At 38.8% G+C, this 25,066-nt stretch overlaps 1 protein-coding gene across 3 annotated transcripts in view; it reads left to right on the forward strand.

The window, feature by feature from the left end:
• The window catches only part of GMDS (GDP-mannose 4,6-dehydratase), a 412,414-nt gene that overhangs the window by 187,899 nt on the left and 199,449 nt on the right, over nucleotides 1-25,066 (forward strand). For all 3 annotated transcript variants that reach the window (XR_003991441.1, XM_030486344.1, XM_030486358.1), the window contains one exon: nucleotides 512-639. Coding sequence is in view for 2 of the 3 variants with exons in the window: in XM_030486344.1 (XP_030342204.1) it covers nucleotides 512-639 (128 nt within the window). In the remaining variant the exon portion in view is untranslated. The remainder of the gene's footprint in view (nucleotides 1-511; nucleotides 640-25,066) is intronic.

Here is a 25,066-nt window from a genome sequence, read left to right on the forward strand (position 1 = left end):
CAAATAACTAAAAAAGTAAAATGCATTTAGCCATTACAGTCCTTTGGAGAATAAATAGTCTCTTTTTTTTTTTAACTAATAAACTAATTTATTTAAATACATGCATTCCTTAAAAAAAAAAAAAAAGAAAAAAGAAATAGCAACAAAAATCTTGAGGGTGGTCTAAGATGCCTGTCTTCTTTATGTAACCTTTTGCATTTTGTGTTTAAGAACTGACATTCCAAATGATTTTCTTTGGCTTTATGCCTGGACTGAATACTGAGGCAGCAAATTAGGAATGCTTAAGAAGTCCCACAAAGAAAGATGTTTGCTGTGAAAATGCAGCTAATGTGACACTTGCACTGGAAGCTTCTTAGTCTACTCAAATGATAAAAGGTGGCATGGGTCTAGGTTGTGTTAGAGGAGTGAATGAAGACTGAAAGTACCATATGCTGAGCTATACAAGGCATTTTTTCTGGCCAGTTATCTGCCATTGTAACTGTGCTGATACTACCTTTTATTTCTATTCCAGGGGCTAACTTTGTTACTCGAAAAATTAGCCGATCAGTAGCAAAAATTCACCTTGGACAGCTGGATTGTTTCAGCCTGGGCAATCTGGACGCTAAGAGAGACTGGGGCCATGCCAGGGATTATGTTGAGGTAAGCTGTGCGCCATGTGCCTTTTTCTGAACCATCTTCGTGGTGGGGATAATGCTTGTTGCTGAAACTTCAAGTCATGGTCCACAGAGGGCTATCTCAACATGGTTTTGCTTATTGAGGCCTGTTAAGTTTGTCTTGCTCTTGATTTCAGACTAGAGAATTTAGTAACACAGCAGTCTACCCCAGGCATGACCTGAACAGAAAAATAAATCTTTGGGTTTACATTCCTTGACTGAATTCCTTGGGGGAGGTGGCTGACTAATAAAGGGAATCTATTTTAGAGTATTTCTTCTATTGTTTTGACAAATTTTATGACCAGTATTAAGATTGCAGCAAGTTGCAGTATGACCTGAAGTCAAAGATCCTGCTGGAGGTTGGTGGCCTTTATTATAATGAGGCAAGAGTGATGTGTGTATAAGTGATCAAAGGTCTAGCTGGTTATACATTACAAAGAAGCATCACAACATAGTTGTGACATCAGGTATTGCAACACATGTGCCTGCATCTAGTGTTTGAAATGTTTTTGTACTCAGGATTTGTTTCTAATTTTATTCTATGCATCTACTTAAGCAGACAAATAAACAATACCCCTGTATTGTATTACAAGGAGACATGAATGACCATGTAGGAAATATTGTCTTTTCCCCAGGAGACTTTTGTCCCCATTTTGGTGCTTAAAGATTTCCTGTGGTCATTGGACTATTTCTGTCTTTTAATAATTCCTTGCTGGGAAACCGGATTTGGCTTCACCGTTCATTGATGTAGTTTAAAAAGATGATGACTGCTTGTTTTGTTTTTCTGTATTACAAAGCGAGTATTTCATTAGGAAAAGTCCAATTTGGGATTTTTATTGTAAATTGAGATTTAAAAGGTGAAGTAAAAGCTGAGCTCTCAAGTGTTGTTTACAGCAAGAAAACAAAATTATAATACCAGAATGTAAACTTTTGCTCTGGATTGTATTAAAATAGGGTAAACAGCCATATTGCCTTGACATCAAAAGGGTTACATCAAGTAAGCGAAGAAGGTGAGTTTTGGCAGCCGGCTACAAATAAAGTTGGCTTTTGGTTCTGTGCTGCATTTGCATGTAATGTGATATGGGCACCATGAATGTCATGACTATGCCTCCATGAATATTGATTTATATTTGTGGCTACAACATTGATTGAAGCATTTAATGCAGTAAACCATCTCAATGATCTTTTTAATGATAAAACTATAGTCAAGAGTATTCATAAAGGCAGTTACCAAGTCTCAACTGAAAGGAAGTAAAAGATAAGCCAAATAAACTGTTTGGTTGCAGGAAGATAATGAGCATAATTTGCTAACAGGCATTGGATATTCCGTAAATGCTTTGGCTATCTCATTCCAAGACAACTTGCACCAAATCATAAATCGTGGGTTGAATTCTGATGTCTTCTTCCGTAAGGGTAATCCAGGATAACCCTCTTGTGCCTGGTGGGTCAGGCCCTTGTCCTGTGTTCAAACCTTTAAAAGCAAAAAGGAAATGAGAACAATTCTATCCAGAAGAATGACTAGGTTTCAAGGCCTTTGGCCTCCAGAAGGAATTTAGTTGTCCAAGGTCTACAGCACAAACACATTTGTTGTGTAAGTAGCATTCCAGACCTTTCAGCTACACATTTTGGGCCTGTCCCAAAATCTTCTGGAAAGAATTCCTTACTAAAATATAGTTCATCTTGAGTATTTCTCTTCCCGGAGAGGTACCCCTTCGGATAATGGGAAAGTTATTATCAATTCTCTAATTCCCTGAATATTGTGGAAATGTGGATACAGGCATCATTTTAATGGGTAAGAAAGAGAGTAACTTTAAGCTGGAAATAAACAATTATTTGAGGCTTTAATGGACTGGAAAGTAGGGCTTAGAGATTTAACGTTGTTCAAATAAATACATACTATGTTAGAAAGCATGATCATATTTACAAGCATTTGGGGAGCTTCCTTAAGCATATGACTGAACACATAGGGATATAGCTTATCCTCTCCATATGCACTTTTAAGTCCCATTGATATTAATACAAGTAACACATGTGCATATAGACTAGACCACGTACTGTGTTTTCTTTCTCCTTGTTTCCTTATTAGGGATAATAATAAAACCATAAATACATTCCTTTTTGTTGTTTTATAAAACATTATGGGTCAATTCCTGATCTCATGAAAGTTGATGGCCGATCTCCCATTGACTTTGTGGAAAGACTGTATCCTGTATGTATTGGAGTAGAGAACGTATAGTGGTTACAAAGCACAAGCAGAAGTCAGGACTTTTGAGCTTTGATCACAGTATACATGATGTTTAAACATAATTTGTATCAGAGGAGAATAGTTGGAATATGTGTTTGATTAGGTTTTTGAGCTGGGACTTGAACTGCCACTTGCGGGAACAGTGGCATTGTGCTGGTGAATGAAGACCAGGAAGTCTAACTCACTAGAAAGAAAGGTTTCCTTTCAGTTTTTGAAGACAACAAAATAGAAATAAGTAAGTAGGCATCGAAAAATGGGGGAAATGGGGGGGGTGGGGTGGAGGGAGATTATTAGTTTATCTTAAAGTAAGTAGATCTTAGCATTTTTTCAGAAATTGCTGCTGCCTCTCACTACCCCTTTCTCCAGTTTTACCCTACTGTGATTGAGCACAAGTCTCATGGGAAGACAATTAGAGATGACGATCAATGCTGCTGAGTTGGAAGCGGAAAAACAATATATCAGCTATTGATATATGAATCTTCTGTGTGCTATTTTGGTTTGGGTAACTCACACCTTTTATTTGTTGCAGAAAGTTCTAGTAAACTGTCTGCTAGGTATTTTCAAGTATTAGTACAATAGCAAGCTTTAACAGTCTGACTCGTTTCTATATCTCATTTATAAAACACAAGACATTATAAAAATTTCCTCAGACACTCACCCAAGAGTCTTAATTCAAATAAATATAGATTCTCAGGAACATTTGACTTGGAGCATTAGAAAAATTCACGTCAACCAGTAGTTGGTAGGGGTTTTTTAATTTCCTAGATGCTAAATACTGTAAATGAAGTCATGAAAGTATACCTGCATCAGAAACCTTAAAGTATTGTTCTTGCGGACATAATAGACACATTGAAGTGTAAAGATGTAAAGAGAAAGCCAACAAATAGAACATAGTCGTGTTGCAAAGTGGCTCTGGGAAAAGAACAAGTTCATATTAGAGTTCAACAGCTGCAACTTTTTCTTCCTTTCCTTTAATTTCCTCTTTATCACATGCTGCTGCTCAGATTGCCTTCTGCAGTTGAACTGCACACACCTCAGTGTTGTGCAGAGAGCAGAAATACTGCACTGATGAATGCTGTGGAAAAACCTGTCAATGTATATCTTACAAAAGTAAAAAAACAAGTCAAAGGTAATAGTTTTAATAGTCTTTAAGTATTTGTACAGATCAGAAGTATTTTCTTTTGCCTTCAATAGAAATCCAGCAGTATTTCAGGCAACAATTACTGAGTACTCATAATTGGGTCATAACTGACTCCTATTAATTACAGGTCTAGACAAATGCTGAAAATAAAGCATGTGCGGAGATTCATGGTGAAATCAGGGACCATTTGATATTCTAAATGTATGGCAATCAGCTTCCATTAATTTATATTTAAATAATGAAAAAAGAAAAAAAGAAAGCTAAGAAGAACAGTTTAACTAATTTAGTAAGTTATTGTACAGTCCAACCAAGCACATTAAGAAACTGCTTCAAGAAAGACTTTCCATCTTACTTTTTTTTTCAAATTGGTGCTGATGATGGCATGTACTTTACTTCGTAATTAAAATGCACAAGAAAAAGTGCAGTCATTTTTATTGTCTTTAATCCTTTCGTGGTTGTTGAAATTGAGACAGTAAAATCTAATCTATCGTGATGCAGTCTGTGTTTAAATGTCCACTCACCATCAGTGGGTCTTCTATTCATGATTCTTCTATTCACCACTGTAATAGGTAGAGACTCACCCTTAGAGACAGCTGCTATCATTTCTGTTGTGGGAAATCCCTTCTCGTATGTTTGTGTGCATGTTTAAATATAAAAACTCTTGCCAAAAAGCATTATTTGAACTCTTACTTTCCTCTTGTGCATAAGAAATGGATTCAACCAGCAAAGCGGTTGGCCAAGGCATTTCTAGTTCCATTTTTTGGTTTTCTTGGAGTGTTGAGGATGTGTTGTCTTTTGAGATAAGTTTTACCTTAGTCTGATGAGACGTGAAGTTTTTTCTGACACGTCTTTTCATCAGCGCGGCGGAATAGCTCCTTGTGAAAGTTTTCCTTTGTTGAGGATTGTTGGTTATAAAAGCAAAGTCAGTTATATCTGCCTATGTAACTACCAATACCTCATATAATTATGAAATTGGCTTGTGAACTTAATGGCATGCTTTTACATAAGGATTACCTTTTGTTATGGACTGAAGCAAAAAATGTTCTTCTCTTCTTACTGCTTAGTTTCTATTCTCAATGTTAATTGCTTCTAATAAAAATTAAGATATAATTTTAAATCCTCAATGCTAGACTTCTTTGAGTATGAGCGTAAAGATTTTTGAGCCATCCAGGTACTCAAGTGTATTTTGTGTATTTCTGAATGAGAACTTTTCCTGTCCGTCAGCTTGCTTGAGCTGGGAAAATTAATGGCTCTATTAAGACAAATCAATCATAAACTTATATCAATTCTGCTCTGATTCATGTGATAATCCACTTAACTGATTATCTTATTACTGCCATCTAAGCGAAGTAACTGTGAGAGCAGCAGGGCTTGTATGAACCTTTAGGAGAAAGGTTTGATGGACTGTCTCCTTTGGAACAACTACTGAACATTCATAAAACCCTTGACAGGTACTTGCTGGAGCAGTATCTTTTCTAGAAGGACATGTGTCAGAGACAATGACAATTCCACCTTAGTTTCTTTCTAATAGTTTAAAAATCTGTAGTCCTTTTTATAAGATGTGGAACTAAGCCTCATGCCGAAATGCTTTTTGAGAAAGCAACATCTTCCCAAAGAAAGTACAGGCTTACCAACAGCAGAATATTCTTTGATTTCCTCATCTAAATGCTTAGGACATGTGGAGGATGATGTGTCCAGGATAAATGAAGTCACATTTGACCATGGTAGTATGTTCAATCATCTATGCAAATAATGATCCAGTTCTCAGGATACATTACAGCAAATGTAAGCGGCCACAGCACAGGTAACTAGTCTCAAATGAAATATGCTAAATTGTTCTGTGAGTTACACCCAGTACTGACCCACAGGCACTGGCGTTTGCAATAGAGTGACACAAGAGTGCTGGAACAGCAGGTCCAAGAAGAAGTAAAGATGATTTTCTTCCTGCTGGTTGAGCCTATAGGGAAAAGACATAGATAAGTGGACTGCCAGTGTTGACTCATGATGACGTTGTTTTAGTAAATTCTTTGCGCACATTGCACCTCAGCTGAAATGTTCTAACCTGCAAAAGAGTTCAAGTCTTGATATGAGGTGGTAGAGGTCATCACAGGCCACAGAACAAGTGTCTCCCTGGCTTGTCTCTCATGGAAACTCAAAATAGGGTCCTGTGACCCCAGTCATTTCTCTCTCTTTATTGCTGTCCAGGTAGACTCCATCAAGCTGATGGAGTAAGGCGCCTGTGGTCCCACTTGACTTCTTGCTTCAGAAACCACTCTTTTAACTGTCTGGTTCTAGTTAAGAACTTTGGAGTTGGATTGAAGATTTTCAACATTTTCTTGAAGATTATTTCTGTGCAGTACCAAAATGAACTGTCACAAACAATAAGCATATGGTAAAGCTCTCCTCAGTGTACGTTTCTTCTCCATTGTCCCATGCAAGCAGAGAAAAAGTTGATATTTAAATAATTATGTTTTATTTCAGTTAGAGCATGACTTGATGCCAGCAAAAAGTAGGTATAATTCTCAAATATCTTTCAGATTTTGAAACTAGGGGCAAACCTTCCCTTATGAAGAGAGAACATGGTTTTGAACAACTGTGAAAGTAAAAGTTTTCCTTTTTAATGCCAAATAAAAGCTTACATTTTGGTAAATAAGGCTGCACACACTATAAATGAGCTTATAATACATTTCTTTCAGTGTGTGTAGTTTGGATTAGACTTCTTGACTATTAGAAATAGTTGCAATTCCCAACAGTGACACACTATCATCTCAATTTTACTCACGAAGATGATGTTTACATTAAATAAAAACAAAACAAAGCAACTCTTTCATGGTTTTTGAAATACTGAAGTCCATAGAGAATGTGATTCTAAATAACTACAGCATAAGTGAGAAAATTCAAACATGCTTTATACATGTATGCCTGCGCACACATACCATGTGTATATATGTATGTCTATGTGAATTTTAACATATGTATATTTCTGTTTATGCGTGGATGATTTTTTTGAGATGATTTTCAATTTCACATATTTTAAGAGGTGCATGCATGTGCTGTTTTCTCTTTGAGTTTGGTATGAGTGCTAGTAAAAGATTGAACAAGAAAGTAGTTTATTACAATGGACGTGAATGGTCTCCATACTTAAAACATAAAAACGAGGAAAGAAAGGAGTTTAATTACAAGATGTAGGTATTCCGTCTAATGCATGTCATATGGTATTGATTTCCAGCAGCAGTGCCTACTGTAAGGGCTGCTGCTAGACCTTTTCCTTTCAGGAAAACTATCCTGATCTATTTCAGAACTACAGTAACATTTCCCTCTTTTTATTTTTTCGCAGCCATTTTTATGTGAGGGAATATAATTGTAAAAAGATTTTTTCTTATTTATATAAATTTTCCTTTAGCTTTCTCTTTCACCACTTTCCTGTTTGACCTATTAGTGTTTTTAGGCTTTACAAAGCCAAAAAACTGCTTCCCTCGGCAAAACCATCTGGTTTAGTTTCCTGTGCCTCAACAATGATACGTGTATTATTATCAAGGCCACCCCGGTGGTTTTCTAAATGGTCTTGTTACACCGGTGGTCTTACAATTCAATTGGAATGATGGAAAGGTTAGACTAAGGCTTCTTTCAAGTATAAGGTTTCCAGATTGATAAATTATGTATTGTTGTCATATTTCTGAGACCTATTATGACCTATTATGCCATTGTAGCTTGAATGCAGTATCTCTTCAAATAACACAAGAGTCCTCCTGACAAATTCTGCTTTTGCAGCATTTTTTTCTTGTAGACTAGCAAATTAAGGCACTTTTCAGAAGTAACTTTATATGCATGCTGTGTTCCTATGATTTTATTTTTCTGCTCTGTCTGGCAAAGTGTGGAGAAACAAGTATAATGATGACAGTCCATGTATAGGAGCTATCCTTATACTTGGGATAGGATTGGATGCCAGCAGAAAGACAATATAATGCAATATATATACCATTATTGCAATCTGTGCCAGTGCATGCTGCAGTACAATGTTTACTCATTAGCAGGTGGCAATGTAACACCAAGGTGAAAACAAATCAGACTTTTTTAAAAAAGGTCTGTTTCTCTTTCTAGTCAGTCTCATGGTGGTTTTAACTTGGGACAACTGCAGATGAGACTGTGGGAAAGAGATGAATCTCACGAGGTAGATGGGATTGCCAGGGAGCAAGTACACCAGACGTCCTGCTCCAGGCTGCAGCTGTGCCTGGAGGGCAGCCACTGCCTCATCACGGGGTGGAGTGTGTTCACCATAAAGTGAATCGTCACCAGATTTAACAGCAAAGGTCCCACAAGCCTCTCGAGCATATGTAAACCACAATATTTTTTTTTTTTTTCTAATGTAGTCCACACGAAGTTTATGAATTGTGCAGGTTTGGGGCAAATCTGATGGAAATCTCACAAACATTCTCTAGCCCTCTGCATGCAAAATTTCAAATTACACTTACTGTACAACAAGGAAACCCTGAGTTCGTGGAAAAAAATATTGAGGTTTGTGGGGAACTTAATACAAATTAAACATATTTTTTTATTAGCTGAATCACGTCAATTGACCTTTTTTTTTTTCCTTTCCTTGCTCTTTTTCTTATCATGAGTTGGGGGGATAAAAAAGAGAAGGAAAAAAAACCCAAACAAATAAACCCCAACAAAAACCAAAACCCCACAACCAGGTGTGTCTACCTTTGAACTCAGAATTTTTTTATCCAGTCAGATGGTATTTGGCAGCATTTTAAAGAACAGGAAGAAGCTTCTTTTATTGGTAAATGCTAGGCAACATTAATAACAGGTACTGCTACCAGCCCGACCTGTAATAACCCAGATAGTTTCTTTTTATTAACTAATCTATGATTTACAGATTTATTTGAATCCTAAAGTAATGCACCACATTCTGAGAAAGCTGTATAGCATGGTTGGTTTTAATTTTAATAAGGGGAAAAATATCCCTTAAAACAGATCATTAAAATTTAATGAGGACATTTTTAAAACCCCATAGTGGTTCAATTTACACTGGAAGTCAAAAATAGTTAATGGTGTTGTTATGTCTGTGTGGTAACATCCTCACTATACAGTAATTGTTTTAATTTGAAATGAAGCCAGTAGAACATCATGGGCAGTGCATTCCCAGAACCAAAGTTTTTAGCCCTCCAACAATTTCAGGTCATTCCACTGAAAGAAGAAATATTTCATAGTATAAATTAAAATGTCAGGGCTCACTTTTGTTGTACTCTAGCTGTTAATATTCTGTGTATTATTAAGACTGGTTATCAGCAGAGTGACTGTTCTTTCCTGATCCGGGTATGGAGAAAAAATACCATTTTTTTGTTTGTTTGAATGGGAAACATTCCCCAAACCCACAGGGTGCACTTAATATGCCACTTTTAGTTTTAGCAGAAATACTTGAATTTTAGCTGTAGGTGTTTTTGGATGAAGCCGTGACCTAACAACCAACATTAATGGTCCAAAGATAGAGCAGCTGAACTTTCCAGCTGGCCTTCTTTGGCTGACATTAAGCTTCCCCTGGGGACGGTTGGCTTGGTTACCAGGTTAAGTACTTGAAGAAAGCTTATTGCTGTCATGTGCTGGATTTCTCTCTCTCTTCCCTTCAAAATCCATGTGATTTCTGCAACAAGAGCAATTGTTTGTTTCCTCAGGAGTGTGAGGGGCATTACACTTACAAGGTAGGTGAGCAACACTGGCATTTTCTTAGCCCTTGTCTCCAATAAGCTTAGCAGTGTGGCTGGGATGGATTTGCCTGCAGCCATGGAAGAGGAGAATGAATTAAGTAGTGGATCCCTGACATCGTTCTGTGTCTGCAGCTTACATGAGGGCTGGTGGTTCCCTCAAGCCCTCCTAGCACTTCCTCCTTTGTGCAGATTGAAGCTGACTGGCGCAGGGAAACACAGATGCTGTTGTTCCCCATATATCCTGCTGATGCACAGGGCAGCTTCTGGTGCTAGCAACCTTGTTGGCCATTTCTTTGCTCCTAGTGAAATAAGGATTTTGGTGATGTTTCTTGAGTGAGTAGGCCCATGTACAGTGGGATTAAAGGATCTGGTATTGGATTTGAGGAAGCAAAATTAGGAGATCCCTAACAATTATTGTGAAACGTTGCCTGTCTGCAAGGACAAATTATTAGGGTTTTTTATAGACTTGAATGCAGTCTAGGCACGTTTTGCCTAGCTTTGTCTTTCTTGGTCAATAGCATGAGGAAAGCAGGGCAAACTCAACCATTTGAAACCTCAAAGAACTGTGACCTCCAGCTGGGAGCCCCTACTGTGAACCGTTGCCTAAACTGTTGTGTCCATAGGTGTGTTGGGTGTTGAACTGACTTCATCTTACTTACATTTGTGTTGTGCTTCTATTAAAAGCTTCTATTAAAACAAGCACCATAATGGAAATATGCTTACTCTCTAAATTTGCTCTTAATAGCAAGCTTTTGTACTCCTTAGAAGCTGGTATTTCTAGTGTAAGTTGTGTGTTATTATTTCTTGATCTGCAAATGAATTTTTATTTTTTTTTAGTATCTTCCAAGTGCATTTTGCAGATTTCTTTAAGGAGCAGTAAATTGCATTAGTAGAGCATTAACTCCTATTTCTGCCTTAACCTCTATCAAGTGAGATGTTACTCTACCCAGTAACAGTTTACCAAGGCAAGCCTAATGCTATAATACCAGGCACACATGTTGCTTTTGACATAATGAAAAGTTGGTACAAATCATACAATCTCGCTGTACTGTGCTTTATTTTAGAAGAAAAAGTAATGCTTTGTGTTGCTAAAGCAATATTTTTTCTTATGCAATAGAGGCATATTTTCCCCCTTACCATTAATTTATTATGCTGCATTTATTTCCAGACAAACCCTACTTTTCCGTATCTGGTGGGAATTTCTTTCTTCCTCTGAGGTGTTTTAAATTCAACAAGCATCAGGTTTTTAATATATCATACTTATTTTAAGGGGAAATAATTGACAAGGGAAAAATATTTTAAGCATACCCTTTTCATTTTATTGCCAGTATTATTATTTATATCCAAGGTAGATATATATTAAAAATACTGCTGGTTTAAAACTGTTCATCTCCCACACTACAGGTTATTGGGAAGGTGTCAGGATGCGTGAGATAGGATGGTCTGTAGGCTACGTGACAGACCAAGACATGATAGGTCTGTCTCTCAACAAGGGAAAGCCCAAGACGTGCTTCGCTGTTGCTGGGCACTGTACCCCTCACCACCATCATCTCCTGGCTGCTGGCAGCCTTGCTTTTGAACCCCCATGCCAACAGAAGGTGGTATTATAAGTGCCATATTCAGACTGCAGCTGGGTAATCACCACTGCTCCTATTTGTGCATGTTCCATGTATCTGTTGTTTATTTATTATTTCAGCCCATAATACCTTGTAAACCTTTTCCAGTGACTCTTGTGCCATAACCATGGCGTGCACTGCTGGAATGTGACTTTATGCATTGGTAGTACTCGTAGCAGAAATTATACTGGTTTGCAGTGCAGAGCCTGGCATGGGGCAGGGCATGGCTGTGCTCTGCTTTCTGGGAATGCCAACATGGAGCATGAAGGAGCTTGCCTTCCAAGGAGCTTTTCCAGGCTAACTATGCTACCTGGTGCCTCATCTCTAGGAGAATCTTTTTTTTTTTTTTTTTTTTTCTTTACACAGTAACTCAAGGGTAGGTGAGTAACAATTTACAACCGGTGTTGATTGGAGGTTGTGAAAGTTCTTGTGGTCCAAGCACACTAATGTAACACTTCATATAATGTACAGCATTTTGACAGAGTCCTACAAATATGGGTGCTGAGAAAACATTTTAGAAAATACTATTTGATCCTGATAGCAAGAAAGGGTGAGAGCACATACATGAAGTGCACAAGCCTCAAGAAGACTGTAGGGCTTTTTCCTCCCTGCCTTCCAGGCGAGCCTGAAGACCAAGCATGCTACAAACCAACTACAGGAATTGGTTTGGAGAGGAATCTTGTTCTAATAATATGATTATTGATTTCAGTGGGACATGACTTTATCCATTGCATCTCACTTTTCTGCTTGGGGAGGCAGAGGCTAGCAGAAGAGAAAGAGGCTCTGTGCCCACACAGAGTTACTCCATACACCTGTGATAGGGACAGCCACAATTTCCCTATTTGCCTCTAAAAGTGACCTCAGGAGACATTAAAATTCCATTTAATGCATTACCAATATAAACAGGAAGTATAATAAAGGGTTTTCACCTGGCCCACTGTGCCTGTTTTCAGCCTCAAGTATGACAGAATGATGAAATTGATGCATGACTGCCCACTCCTTGTAATTAAGTAAATTAGTCTTCCTCAAAGAAGTCTTTTTTGTTGCTGATTTTCATAAGGTCACATCTAAAGAGGGGCAGTGTAAAACCAACAGGCACATGTGTAAAACTGTGGCTGCCAAAAGAACAAATTTTAGTAAAAAGTCCACCCAAAACAAAAGTGAATTAATCATCGTTACCACATTCATTTGGAGTGATTGCAGAAAATAGTGTTAAATAATAGCAGAATCATGCACATTTGACATTTACTTTTAAAATACACTGTGGTAAACAAAAATAAGCCTCAGTTCCCTTGGTTTAATTTATTCATATGAGGTTTGTAAACAAACTGTGTAATGAAATTGCATGCTGATGATAGTCATTTAGCTCCACCGATTTGTGGCAGTCTGATAATTTAAATACAATGTGTCATATATATTTCAAGTTGGGGGGAAAAATAATCCAAATTCTGAAAACACAATCTTAGCAATTTCTTGAATAATTGTTTATTTTCTGGAGTTGCTTGTAAAACTGTTGACTCCTAACTAAGCTAGTTTTATTAGTAGTATCTGAAAGTGATCCTTTTTGCCTAGATATGGGGTTTCACTGGGATGCTCGTTCATATAAAGTCTTTCATTGAAACAGCCTACTAACTTATTGCTGCAAATTCTGGCTGTGTTGGTATTATAAGGTGATTCTGGATCTCACACTGTTACTACACTTTCTTGGAAGGAAAAATCACACAAACTTTTATATTTCATGAAGGCTGATAAAAGCTAGAAAATAAAACTGCCTGTAAACAGAATAAAATGGTAGTGTTCATGCTCTGGATGAAAGCTAGCATCTGGAATCCAACCCAGAACCAGCAGCTAGAAGGAGCACTGTCTGGCAGAGAAAAAGAAATATATACTCAGGAGGAGCTCAGCTAATGGTGATATGCTGCATCCTCATATAGGGGACAAAATAAGCCCCTAATTGATAGGGGAATGCTGTATTCTCATCACCTGCTCTTTGGCCAAAGTGAGCTATCAGCTGCCACTGTGATTGATTCTGCCTGTGAAAGGAGCCCGAAATTGTCCAGTAGGGCACAAAACAAAAACACGCATAGAAAATAGCAAACATTTCCATTAGGTGTTGAAGATTTGTTTTCTTACAGAGTGAAGAGATGTGAGGAAAGGATGTGCCAGTACAACAGTTTAACTTGAGAATTGTCCTTAACACTAATTAGACTTCTAAAACTAAAAGGGACTGGCTCTGTAGGATCCCATTTACTGGCATATGAATATCCTGCATTTCTGTAGAATTAGTAATTTTGTATTGGGCACAGAAATCCAGCTCAGCCTTTCCACCCAGTTAGGGGCAAGAGCCTACCGGCGCATACAGGCCTACAAGCCTGCCACTGCTACAATAGTATTCAGAATAAACTTGTCCAGTCATCTGTTGTACAGAATGTGAATTAAAATAGGACAAGAAAAGGGTCTAAGTAAGAGAATAAGCCTGCTCACAAACAGTAAAGCTTTATATTTTGAGCAGATTGGATTTGTTTTTCAGTGGCTCCTATTTATTATAATGTTTGTGGCTTTATTTAGATGAGCAGTTTGGCCCTGCTTGCCTTTGTTCCCACTGTCCAGAAGACTTGGCACATTCCATGCCGTGCACCTTCGGGTTAGAGAGGGGGACCTGCAAAAGGACATCCACCCAAGGCGAGTTGGCAGACAATAGCAGAACATCCTTTTCTTTGAAAGCTACTCATCAGGAAAGCATTGGTTCTGCCTCTCTGTATTTAGCTGAATGCAGATGAGAGGCATGATTAACACTAATGAGTGACTAGGGATTTATTGTTTACTTAGAGATAAGGCATGGGCTTCCTTCGTTGGCACTTTCTGCCAAATAGTTTGATCCTAGTTCACTAAGCCTTTTGTTATTTGTTGCTTTTTTTGGTGGTGGTGGTTGTTGTTGCTTGAAGTGATTTCTTTCACCAAAATCTTTTCAACACTTGGACTTTTTTTATTTTATTTTTATTGCAAATTGTCTGAGCTGTTTGTCATTTGGGCCACAGTACTCTGGAGGTCCTTTACGTGCATCACATGTTCTGCATCCAACAGTGCTTTTTCTGTTCAGTGCTTGCCCTCCTCCCCAAAGCTGAAATAAATCAAAGTAGGTTGAGACTCAGTCGCAATAAATCAAGACCTGTCCAAAACTGGAGCCTGCCCAGTCAAAATGTCATAGCTTGGCTTTCACTGAGGATTAATTAAAGGCCTGATATAAAGCCCAGATGTGCTTCAAGAGAGTAGCAAACTGCCTGGTGGTGGCTATACTAAAACCCAAGTCTCCCCATGAATCTGCCCACCCAAGAACATGGAGGAGGATAAGGCTGAAGAAAAGGGAAGAAGGGAGGGAAGGGGAGGGGAGGAAAGAAGTAAACTGAATCAAGCATGATTTTATAGCATCTATGTTGGCGGAAAACAAGACGAGCTCTATGCTAGAGCACCTCTGAAAAAAATACAAAGCATGCATGTGTATATTTCTAACAGCGGCAGAGAAAATAATTGTTAAAATGTTCAACATTAATCGAGAGTGGGATAAACTAACACAGTGAGTGAACTTTTGCACTTTTTATGGTGAAAAAAAAATATATATGGCATGCCCAGTGGCTGAGTTTGCTCAGTGCCTGTTTTACATTAAATTCCTGAAAGTCATCTAGACTAAAATAGTTTAGCTGAAGATTCCTAAGGCTCTGATAGGGACAGATATGGAAATGTGCATGTATCTGACTTCAGTATATTTGAATATAAAAATGTAAAATACACTTAAATTGCATCCTGCTTGTTAGGGCCTCAACTTCACTTACAGAGATACATCAATTTAATTGAATGGAATTCACTCCTTCTAAATGGAATGACCCCTTTTAAAAAAGTGATGGGCTCTGAAAGACTGTTGCAGCATGGTTTTGGGACACAGTATATGGCTACACTCACTTTCTTTTGCAGGCATAGAAATGCGATTTCGTGGGGGAAAAATCAAAATAGTAGTATCTGATTGTTTATGTTATAATTAAATAATTTGCCTGAATAGGATTAATCCAACATTTATTGTCATAATTGATTTGTTTCTTCGAATTTATTCGTAATGTAAGTAATGAGTGTGCATACCTGCCCTAATGAGATGCAGTGTTAAAATTTCATAGACCTGAACAAATGGTTTTGAGATGGCAGGAGAGATCAGCTGAGCAGCACAGGGCTGTCCTAAGCTCTTCAGCCTGATGTAGTGACGTATGTGCAGTGAGTCTACACTACTTATATAGCAGTTAGTTCTGGTGCTCTGTATATTCTTAGGCATGGGACATTCTTATGTGTATATATATGTATATACTTCTGTATTCATTTACTTGCTTATCTTTTTGGAGATGTGACACCCTTTCTAGTCTCTCCTCTGCCCAGAATAAATGAGTGCCACTTTGCAAAACAGGCAGAAAAGGGGGAGATAAGGAGCTGAAGAAAAGGAGTAGATTAAAGTCTTATTTCTGCAAATTATGAGCCAAGAGTATAACAGTTCTTTGTTAAGGCCCCAAGAAGGTCTGATGAAAGCCAGGGTTTGAGGGAAGTTGAGTGGCAGGCTTCAGAGTCTGCTGCCTCTGTGGCTTGTCTTTGTTGCATGTGGTAGATGCACGTTTGTACCACTTTAGCAAAGGAGAACCATGATGAGCCCTGGCTGTAACACATACATCACATGGTTAGTGAGTAACAGCAGTCTTCATCAGTCTTCCGCCCTGCACAGTGAGGAGAAACCCAGTGATCCTGATACCTTTCCTCTGCAGAGTCATTGTGCCTCAGAGAAACTTGCAATGCTGGTTGTGTATACTCTCTTCAAGAGCTCACCAAAGGAGTTAGGTTTCCTCATGCATGGTCCTGTCTCTGAAGGAGTCCCCAGCATTATTTTAGCCACCTTCAAGTTCCCTGTTTATACCTAAAGTCTTTTTGCACAGCCCCTCTGTGTTTTCTGCAGAGTCCTGATTTTGAAATGGTCTCCATTTTCTTCATCAGACTTCATCTATGCTGTCCTCCTCATACCCTACTTCTTCCGATAGGAATTCCTTTTTAATACTGGTCTCTTCTGGTCTCCTGCTCCCAGATGAATCTTGCTTCAGGTCTTTGATGTGTTCACCATACCTGGCAAACAGATGGCAGATATGGCAGACCCTTCATGGATCTCATTGCTATTGCTGATACTACTGCCGCTAGTTATAGGTGCTAAAAGAGTAAACGTGCCAGGACTCTTAACTGGTAGCTTCTCTGTTGCCAGGGAGAGTGGAGAAGAAGGTACCTGTTATGTTGCAGTGGTCATTAGTGTCAGGAAGCAGCAGGAGTGGGATTGCACCATGAGGGGGAAAGGCTGTGTGCTGACAGGCACACCAGCACAGGCAGTGCCCTCACTAAACAGGGCACAGTCCTGCAGCATCTGAGCTGGGTGGGGAGGGCTGGGTGCAGGTAACAAGGTCCCGTCAGCAGCTCCAACCAAGGCGATGTGATGAATTAGGGCCAGAGTCTATCCACGATGTCCAGTCAGGAGCAACAGAAGGGTCTGGAGACCATCCGGGAGAACTAGTGAGTGAGCCAGGACAGCAGACGACAGGACAAGGCCTAGGTATGCCTACAGCACAGCTCAGGCAAGATTTGAGTGTCTGGGCCTGGACTGAAATAGACAGTGTTACTGTGCCCCAGAATACTGGGCAGTGGGGAGAAGCCCCATGCAAGCGTTCCTTCTGGAGACAGAGAGTCAGTGTGCCTTGCAGGGCTGCCTGCCTGCCTCTGGGAACAATGAGTGGCTTTCAGGTGGCCAGCCTGGCCCCCTGAAGGGGGTGCTCCAGCTCCCCTCTGCTCTCTGGGACTGGTGTAGAGTCACGTTTGGGAATGAACTACTGTGTGGGGGAGAGCCTGGACCAGAGAGCACCAGAGGAGAGAAACTGACTGCTTGCACAGGGAGCTAGGTTTTGTGACACCAATACTGCAGAGCTTTACAAGAGAGAAGCACGTACAAGAAGCTCCGCTGTGGTCTTTCCTTATGGCTATATCATTTTCAGTCTAATTTCCTATAAAAATTTCACCATGGGTTTAAATTTAGAAAAGCCCATCAAAGTCTGGGAACTTCTTAACATTTTCGTTTGTAACAAATTTTAACAAAGTTCAGCCTTTGAGCCAGGATTAGAAAACACTGAGAAGGCTGTGCTAAATTTAAAAGTCTGCTTTAGTTTTAAATGCCTTTGCAAGCTGTTACTTCTGAACGTGAACTATGCCTTTGCTCTGTGTGTGTGTAAAGGAAAGGGGGAAAAAAAAGATTTGAAAGACTAAGTGGTTAAAATTTGACAATTAGCTACTGTACATGCTCAGGAGCTTCCCCAGCTTTCCCCTCAACCCATGTTTTCTTTATCTCCTGGGTGGTCCCAACCATCCCTATCATTCTTCTAAGACCCCATCCCCCCTTTCCCCATCTTCGTCCTCCCGGTAAAGGGGGCCCTCTCATCCCAGTCACCATCCTTCCTGCTGGGAAGGCTGAGACCCCTTTGGGAGCCAGCCAGTGATGTTCTTTATTTTATACTTGCAGAACCAAAGAGAGACGAGTAGTACAGAAGATAAGACAATAGCTTTCCAGTGTGGGAAATTATGCTGAATCTTGAACATCCCAAAGCTGGGCCCAGATGAACAGCTCAAGTAGTGTGTCCTGGCTGTTGGGGATGCTGGGTGATTTGTACTTAGCACTCTTGGAAACAAACCTTTCTTCCCTTCCTTAGAGAACTGGCTATTTGGCTGATGCAAGTCAGTGGATCCCATTCAAAACAATACTATTATGCTAATTTATGATGGCTGCATAGCTCTCTAGAGTAAGGTAGAGGCAAGATCATTAACCTATAAGCGGACTTTTTTCTGTATCCTTTTTGGGTGGTAGTTTATTAGCTTGGACAGTGTGTGTCTGTGAGACAGGCAGACAAGGAAGTTATGTGTAATGTGCGGCAGGTTTGTCTTCATGGTGGGTCTCTGACAGCAACTGAAGCTTTAGGTCAAGCTGTATCTGCCCTAGAGATCTGCCTCACTCAAATCAGAATACTTATAGTAGTGCAGTACTTCATTCCCTCTTTCCTGCAGGCTGGAGGTGGTTAGGTCTGTGTAAAGGTATGGTAGCAGATCTTGTCCTGAGTATACACAGGCCAAACTTCTTGGGAGATGTGTAATTGTTATAGTCACCAAAGAAGTATTTTGCAATGCTGGAAGCAGAAAGAAATTCTCCTCAGTCTCTCTTCAGGATCTTGATGACATTGTGCGCAGCAATTCTTCTTCACTTGAAAACCCCCAGAAAGGCATTGCCGGAGTTTTCTTGTCAGTAAGGACAGTAACAATGTGATTTTTTGGAAGGCTTAAATAATGCCTTGAGTATAGAAATTGCTCAGTGCAGTAACTTATATTCATCTTGAAACAACAGTGTGAGTCTCAACTCCATCAGTTCAGTAACAGTTTTTAAAGACTATTTTTTATCTTTGCTTCAGAACTTGATTGTGTGCAACCAATCAATTCATGAGTATCCTCAACATGGACATGGTGGGACCTTAAACTGAAAATGAATGTATAAAAAAAAGTGATACTTAAAGTGAAATGTCTCAGAATACTATTTTCCCATTTCCTTGCTGTAGAGCACAATAATATTGGTGTAAAATGCTTGTTCAGAAATTAATGTCTTACAGGACTTCAGTGTACTATGATCAGCCAGTCGCTTAGCCTGTGAAGTCTCTGAATTTTTCACTATGTAAAAGATATTATACTGTATTTGCTTAATGCAATTATGGAATAATCCTTGGTCCAGTTTCCGGGAACAGTACAAATAGCCTTTTCTTCTCTCCATGTGTTCCTGGTTTACAGCCTAACTTGGAAGGAAGCTGTGTTTGTGAACTTTTGTTTCCCTTCACACTGGGGTCCAATTCCATTTCTTATTTGATTTTTGTTTTGAAAATATTTGTGCTCTATTGTCAGCCCAATGTTCCCTTTGGTGAAATCTTGTCCTAGAGTTTTATCTAACTGGATAAAGTTTGGAAGAAATATTAATTTCATTATATAAAACTTTTAATGGTATTGTGTTTGTTCTTCCCCATTTTGCTTTTAATCTCTTCGTGCAGGTAGAAGATTTCATGTTATCTTCAGTCTCAAATTACTTATCTTTTTGTTCGTGTTTGGATAAAATCAAAGCCCTGCATCTGACCAGCCCTGTCTTCAAAGCAGATCAGGCTGGATTTAGTTCCTATATCTCCCATTTAAGAAGGTGGGATAAATTTCTAGTTAACATCTTAGGATAAAACTCTGGGTCTAGCACCTCATAATTTTGTCTTCCTTTGCTACTAAATAAACTGTGGAAGAGAGGGAGAAGGGGATTGTCTGAAGATATTTTTTGAACTTAAATTTGAACTTAAATATATTTTAAAGCTTTTATATTTGAAAGTATTACTTCTATGAAAGTACAAGGATTCTGCTAATATCTTTATGGGATGGATATATTTTTCAAAAATCAAAGTAATTGGAAAATGTTGGATGTGCTGTAACCACCATCTGCCCCTGCCTTAAAAAATGTGCATGGTTCCATACACACATTTTAAATGATCCATCATATATCATCACTTAGTACAGTACTTCATTCATGTAGGTGTTAGTTTTTGCATGCAAAAGGTCAAGTCTTTTCAAACTTAATTCTGAACGCCTGTGTTTTATAACAACCTATCTTTTCTTTGAAGTTGGAATATATATTTTTAATACCATAATTCATCATTAACTAGAGGGAAGAAAGAAGAAGAAAAAAAAACCAACCCACACATTCCTGCTTGAAATCAGGTTGACCAATATCTTTTGGTTGATTGTTCATATTTCTAGCATTGGAATTCTATACTATGGATGACGTGTTAAAAGCTGTAAAAATCAGTTTATTCCACAGCCCTTGAATATTTCTGTCCTAAAGAAAAGACACAGAGCATTTTAAATGTGAAAGTTGGGAAGGGAGGAAAAAAGCAGTTAGTGAATTATTTGTCCTATATGCCGTGTTTTAAAAAATTAATATAAGCTTGAAGTTAGCTCTTGACGTTGCTTGAGCTGATTCTTTATAAATCCCTTTAAAATGCACACTCGACCTGGAACATTTTTTTAGGGCCAAAGAGTATCAGTGTAAAATTAGAAAAACAACGTCTTTGGGTTTGTTCTCTTGGCTTCTGGGAGCTGAGTGGGTGGTGAGGACTCCCTTCCTTGTAATGATGTCTTTACAAATAGAAATTTTGTAACAGTTTAAAGAAGGTAAGTCAGATCAAAAAAAGAGGAACACATCAGTGCATTTCATTTGATTATAATGTATTTTATTTAAAAAAAGAAAAATCCCTTTCAGAGCAGAGAATAAGTGATGAAAATTATCATGGGTGAAATAATGAAACATGTAGGGATTAGGAAAAATATACAAGTAATCTGTTAACTTTGTTTAGATTTAGTAACATGGCTTTTTAAATGTGTTTCAGAAATTTTACATGGTGCTGCCTGTTCATGTCATTATAATTAGGGGTCTCTTGGTATTTCCATTACCGGAGAATGTTTTCTTGTGTTTTTAACCAAACATTGGGAAAAAAAAAGCCAGCTCATTTTTTGACAAGCAATTTCAGAGTCCAGGTGTAAAGTTTTATGCTGAATTCAGCTTGCATTCATATTCTGTTTGTAACATGTAATGTAATTTTTCAGCATTTAAGTGATCATTATGAATAGTGAGTGTACAACAGACAGTCAGGATCATTGGCTGTGCCTAGAATTTGCTCATCTGTGCCATAAGGAAGAGGCAATAGCATCTTTCTATTTGTAGCAGTACTTTCAGACTGACTACAGACTGCACCACTCCCAAGTTGCTTGGGGCCCTTGCACCCATTCCAGAAACTAGATGATATGGGATATCAAGTATGGCTTGCTTCTCCTTCTTGCCCTTCCTCCAGGCACCATGACCCCGCAAAGACAGTGATGCTGCTCAGAGGTTTCTGTGATGCCAGGAGACTCTCCTTTTTCTATTTTCAGGTGAGCTCAGCAGATTTTCTGCCTAGTTTGCAGTGCTGTGGGAGTTGAGCCCCATATGCTTGTTATGTAGTGATTTTTTTTTTTTTAATAAACTGATAAAAAGTAGTTTGAATTAAATACCAGTTTACTGTTGGCACAGAAGATCTGGCAGTCAGCTCAGTCAATAAGCCACCAGATAGGGGTTCCTTACTGGATAAAATCTATTGGCTCAACTATTCTGTCTTGGAAAGTATTGCAGCTCCTTCCAAGAACCAGAGAGGCGGGCCAGACTGAACGTTTCTGCACTGTTCTTTGGGCCATGGCACACATGCTAGTGGCACACACCATGGGTTTCACATATGGTGGTTCCAGTTTTGGACAAATTTGCATTTGGCTCAGGTTATTATGAATTCCATTTCTTTTAACTGGAATTTACTCAAGGGAAGGAAATTTGAAATTCACAACATGAAAACATGGAGAAACTTCATCAGAGGTTATTGCAAGCTCCCAATGTGAATTTATACAGTCCTGCAATAGAGCTCGACTGATTTCAGTCCCACAGCCCCCACAACACAGGGTCTACACTGAAAGCCTATTTGGAAGAAATGTGCAGTGGATCCATTTGGGATTTTTGCATTGTGCTGCATTTAAAGTGACTAAGGGTTCACTTAGGGTGCCAGTCACAAATTCTGAAGCATCACACAGGGCTGAACTGGTGGCAAGGCTTTGTTCTCTGCTGCTTCCTTCTCATCTCAAAATAGGGATCTGTAGCCTCCAGATCACAGCATAAAATGCCTAATATCTTAGCCGCTTCATAGACAAACTGGATTGAGTACCAGATATAGAATTTAAATCAAAGGCTCCTCAATCACACTAAAGCGTGCCTGGAATGCTCTGTTTTCTAAAAAAATTGTACAAAAACTTCAAAACTGAGTTTGAGGCAGGGAAAGGGGTAAGGATGGCCACAGCCAGGTAACAGTGTCCATAAGAACCAATCAATACAATAAATGTAAGTGACTGTGAAGCCCCTTAGAAAGCATTTTTTTCCATCCTGCCCACTGTTAAAACCCAAGCAATAACTTAATGCACAAAGGATACATTTCCATTGAGACACAAAATAAAATGAAGACTTTTTAAGTTTTACTTATTCTCACTTGCAGTGTTTTCCATGTGCAGTGTGACCCAATTTATTTGATTAAATTATGATTCCAGATTTCAGCCTGTAGCAACATCTATACAGTAAAGTACTTCAAACATTTTTAAGATATGATGTGACCATAAATTGCAGGGAGGCTGTTGGGCTGCTGATCTGGCTTGTGATGCCTGCAACTCAGTTACCATGCTGCCAGCAGATCTTCAACTAGTATGCCAGGAAAGATGTCACTTCACAGACACATAAATTATATTTTTATTTCCAGATCTACTGTAGGTACCTCTATTGCAACTGACATTGGAGGAACTGACTTTCCTGTGTCTAGAATTGGGGCTGGGAGGATGATGAATAATACCAAGGTCAAGATTACAGTGGAGTGATGGAAAATCTGATTTCTCCCATCGTCGAGTTCATAATATTATGACTCAGAGTCAGAAAAAAAAAAGGGGGGGGTGTTAAGGGGAGCAGGAAGGTGGCATGTCTTGGCAAGAAGAGAGGAGAAACAAGCAAACCATCACTCCACCCTAAGAAGTTCTCACACTTGGGAAAAAAATGGCACAAAACACCGGTGTGTCTGGAAGTTTGTCTCAACAAATGTGTCTGAGAACATCTGATCCCTGAGCATATTTTTTAGGAGACTTTTTTTTTCTATTTTTAAGATGCTATGGCCACCAAAGCGAGTGCTGCAGATAAAAGGTCAGAAATGTCCAAGCAAGATTTCCTTCAGCCTTTATTCTCTGCTTTTACATCCATAAAATTGACACAGTCTGGGTGCCTCAGGGAGATGGTTACAAATCCAAGCTCACTAAGAATGGTAGTTAAACTGTAAATTGTCACATCAGTAGGTATAATTATAGCTAATTACAAAGACTGTTGTTCTGGAGGTACATGTACATATTTACAGGATTTCAGAAAGAGTAGTAGTCCTTGCAATAGACATAAAAGTTAGATGTAATATGGGTTACAATTCAAAGGGAAACTGTGAAAGCCAAATGGCTTTTATGGTGGGTTTAACAACATCTGTGAAGTGGCTTCAGCTTTTCAGGAATTTGCAGTTTGACTATTTCATTGTGCTATGAAAAAAACCCAAAAAACAAACCCAAAACAAACCCAAAAAAAAAAAAAAAAAAACAACACCAACAAAAAACCAGAACAACCCAACAACAACAAAAAAAGCCCCACAAAAAACACAAATCCTGCCAAAGAAATTTTGGATTCCAGTTCTGAAACCAGCCACTTTGTACAGCCATATATCATTTCTTTCATTGCAAGAGGGCCTATATTAGATTAGAGAGTGTGAGTAAAATATTATTTTAGTTAATTATTATATTAATACTTGTAAGTTCAATCATTAATCTTTCCAAAACAGGATAGTCTATGATTTCTTTTTATTTCAGTGAAGAGAATTTTGGCAACAAGGATGAAAGGACATGTTTATTTTTTCTCTAGGTATGTGCTGATTAGTTAATTAAATATTTTCATCAGCCACAATGAATTCTGTATTTGGGCCGCATATTGGTTTACACTGGATTTCCCATAGCAGTGACTTTGCGCTGCATTAACTCCAGGTTACAGAAATAAAGCCTACCACATCCGTTGTAAACCTGCTTTCTTATCAGGCTGAGTAGTATTGTACATCCTCTGAAATCTGTACCTTTGGCAGGGAAATGAAACTGAGCTGAGCTGGTCCTGCTAGCCCAAAGTTCCTGCTTTGTTAAAAGGTTCATAGCAGGTCAGGTATTTTTCAGTATATTTTTAAAAGCTTGGTTGAGCTAATTTAATTTCTGTTCATTAATTCCTGCCCCCACACTCCCCTTCAGAATAAACGTCCCTTCACACGAATCCAATTTAGCTTCAATATACCTTATTCACACTGCCTTTTATTGCAAGCCACAGTTCAGCCAGCTGTAAGATTGCCCAGCTGCCTCAGGTTTCCCAATTTAGCCCTGGAAACGATTTCAGCATGGCTAAAACTTTTCACTGGCCAATTTGGAAACAGGATTCAACTTGTGAAAAAATGTCCCAAAATGGCCACTGAAAACAAAATAAAACCAAAAAACCCCACAAAGAGAGGTAGGGTGTGAGGAGATCTGGCTGGGGATTTTTTTTCCTAGGGCAAAGGATGTGTATGGGCTACATCGCAGAATTTAAAATCAATTCTTAGCCTTGCACTTCTGCTACCCTCTGAGGGACTTCTCTTCTTGGCCTGGGCTTAATTGCAGCACTGATATAAACAAGGGGCTTAGTGTGAAACTCTGTACAGGCAGCTGGAGGTGAACTGGCAATGAAGACCAGGATTGAGTTTAGTATTGAGGCAAAATAGTTTGGTTTTATCTGGAAGCAATAGTAGGAAGGAAAAAAAGGTTTGCAGCTGTGTGGTGAGAATGCATGTCTAATCAAAGAAGTCTAAGGCATCAAATGTTCATGTTTACATGGCTAAGGGTAAAAAATAGTAACACATCCATGTCTTAAACACCATTGAACTTGAAGCTATGAACAGAGGTCCTGCCATTAG

This window comes from Strigops habroptila, chromosome 1 (assembly GCF_004027225.2).
Source record: "Strigops habroptila isolate Jane chromosome 1, bStrHab1.2.pri, whole genome shotgun sequence".
Taxonomy (NCBI): Eukaryota; Metazoa; Chordata; class Aves; order Psittaciformes; family Psittacidae; genus Strigops; species Strigops habroptila.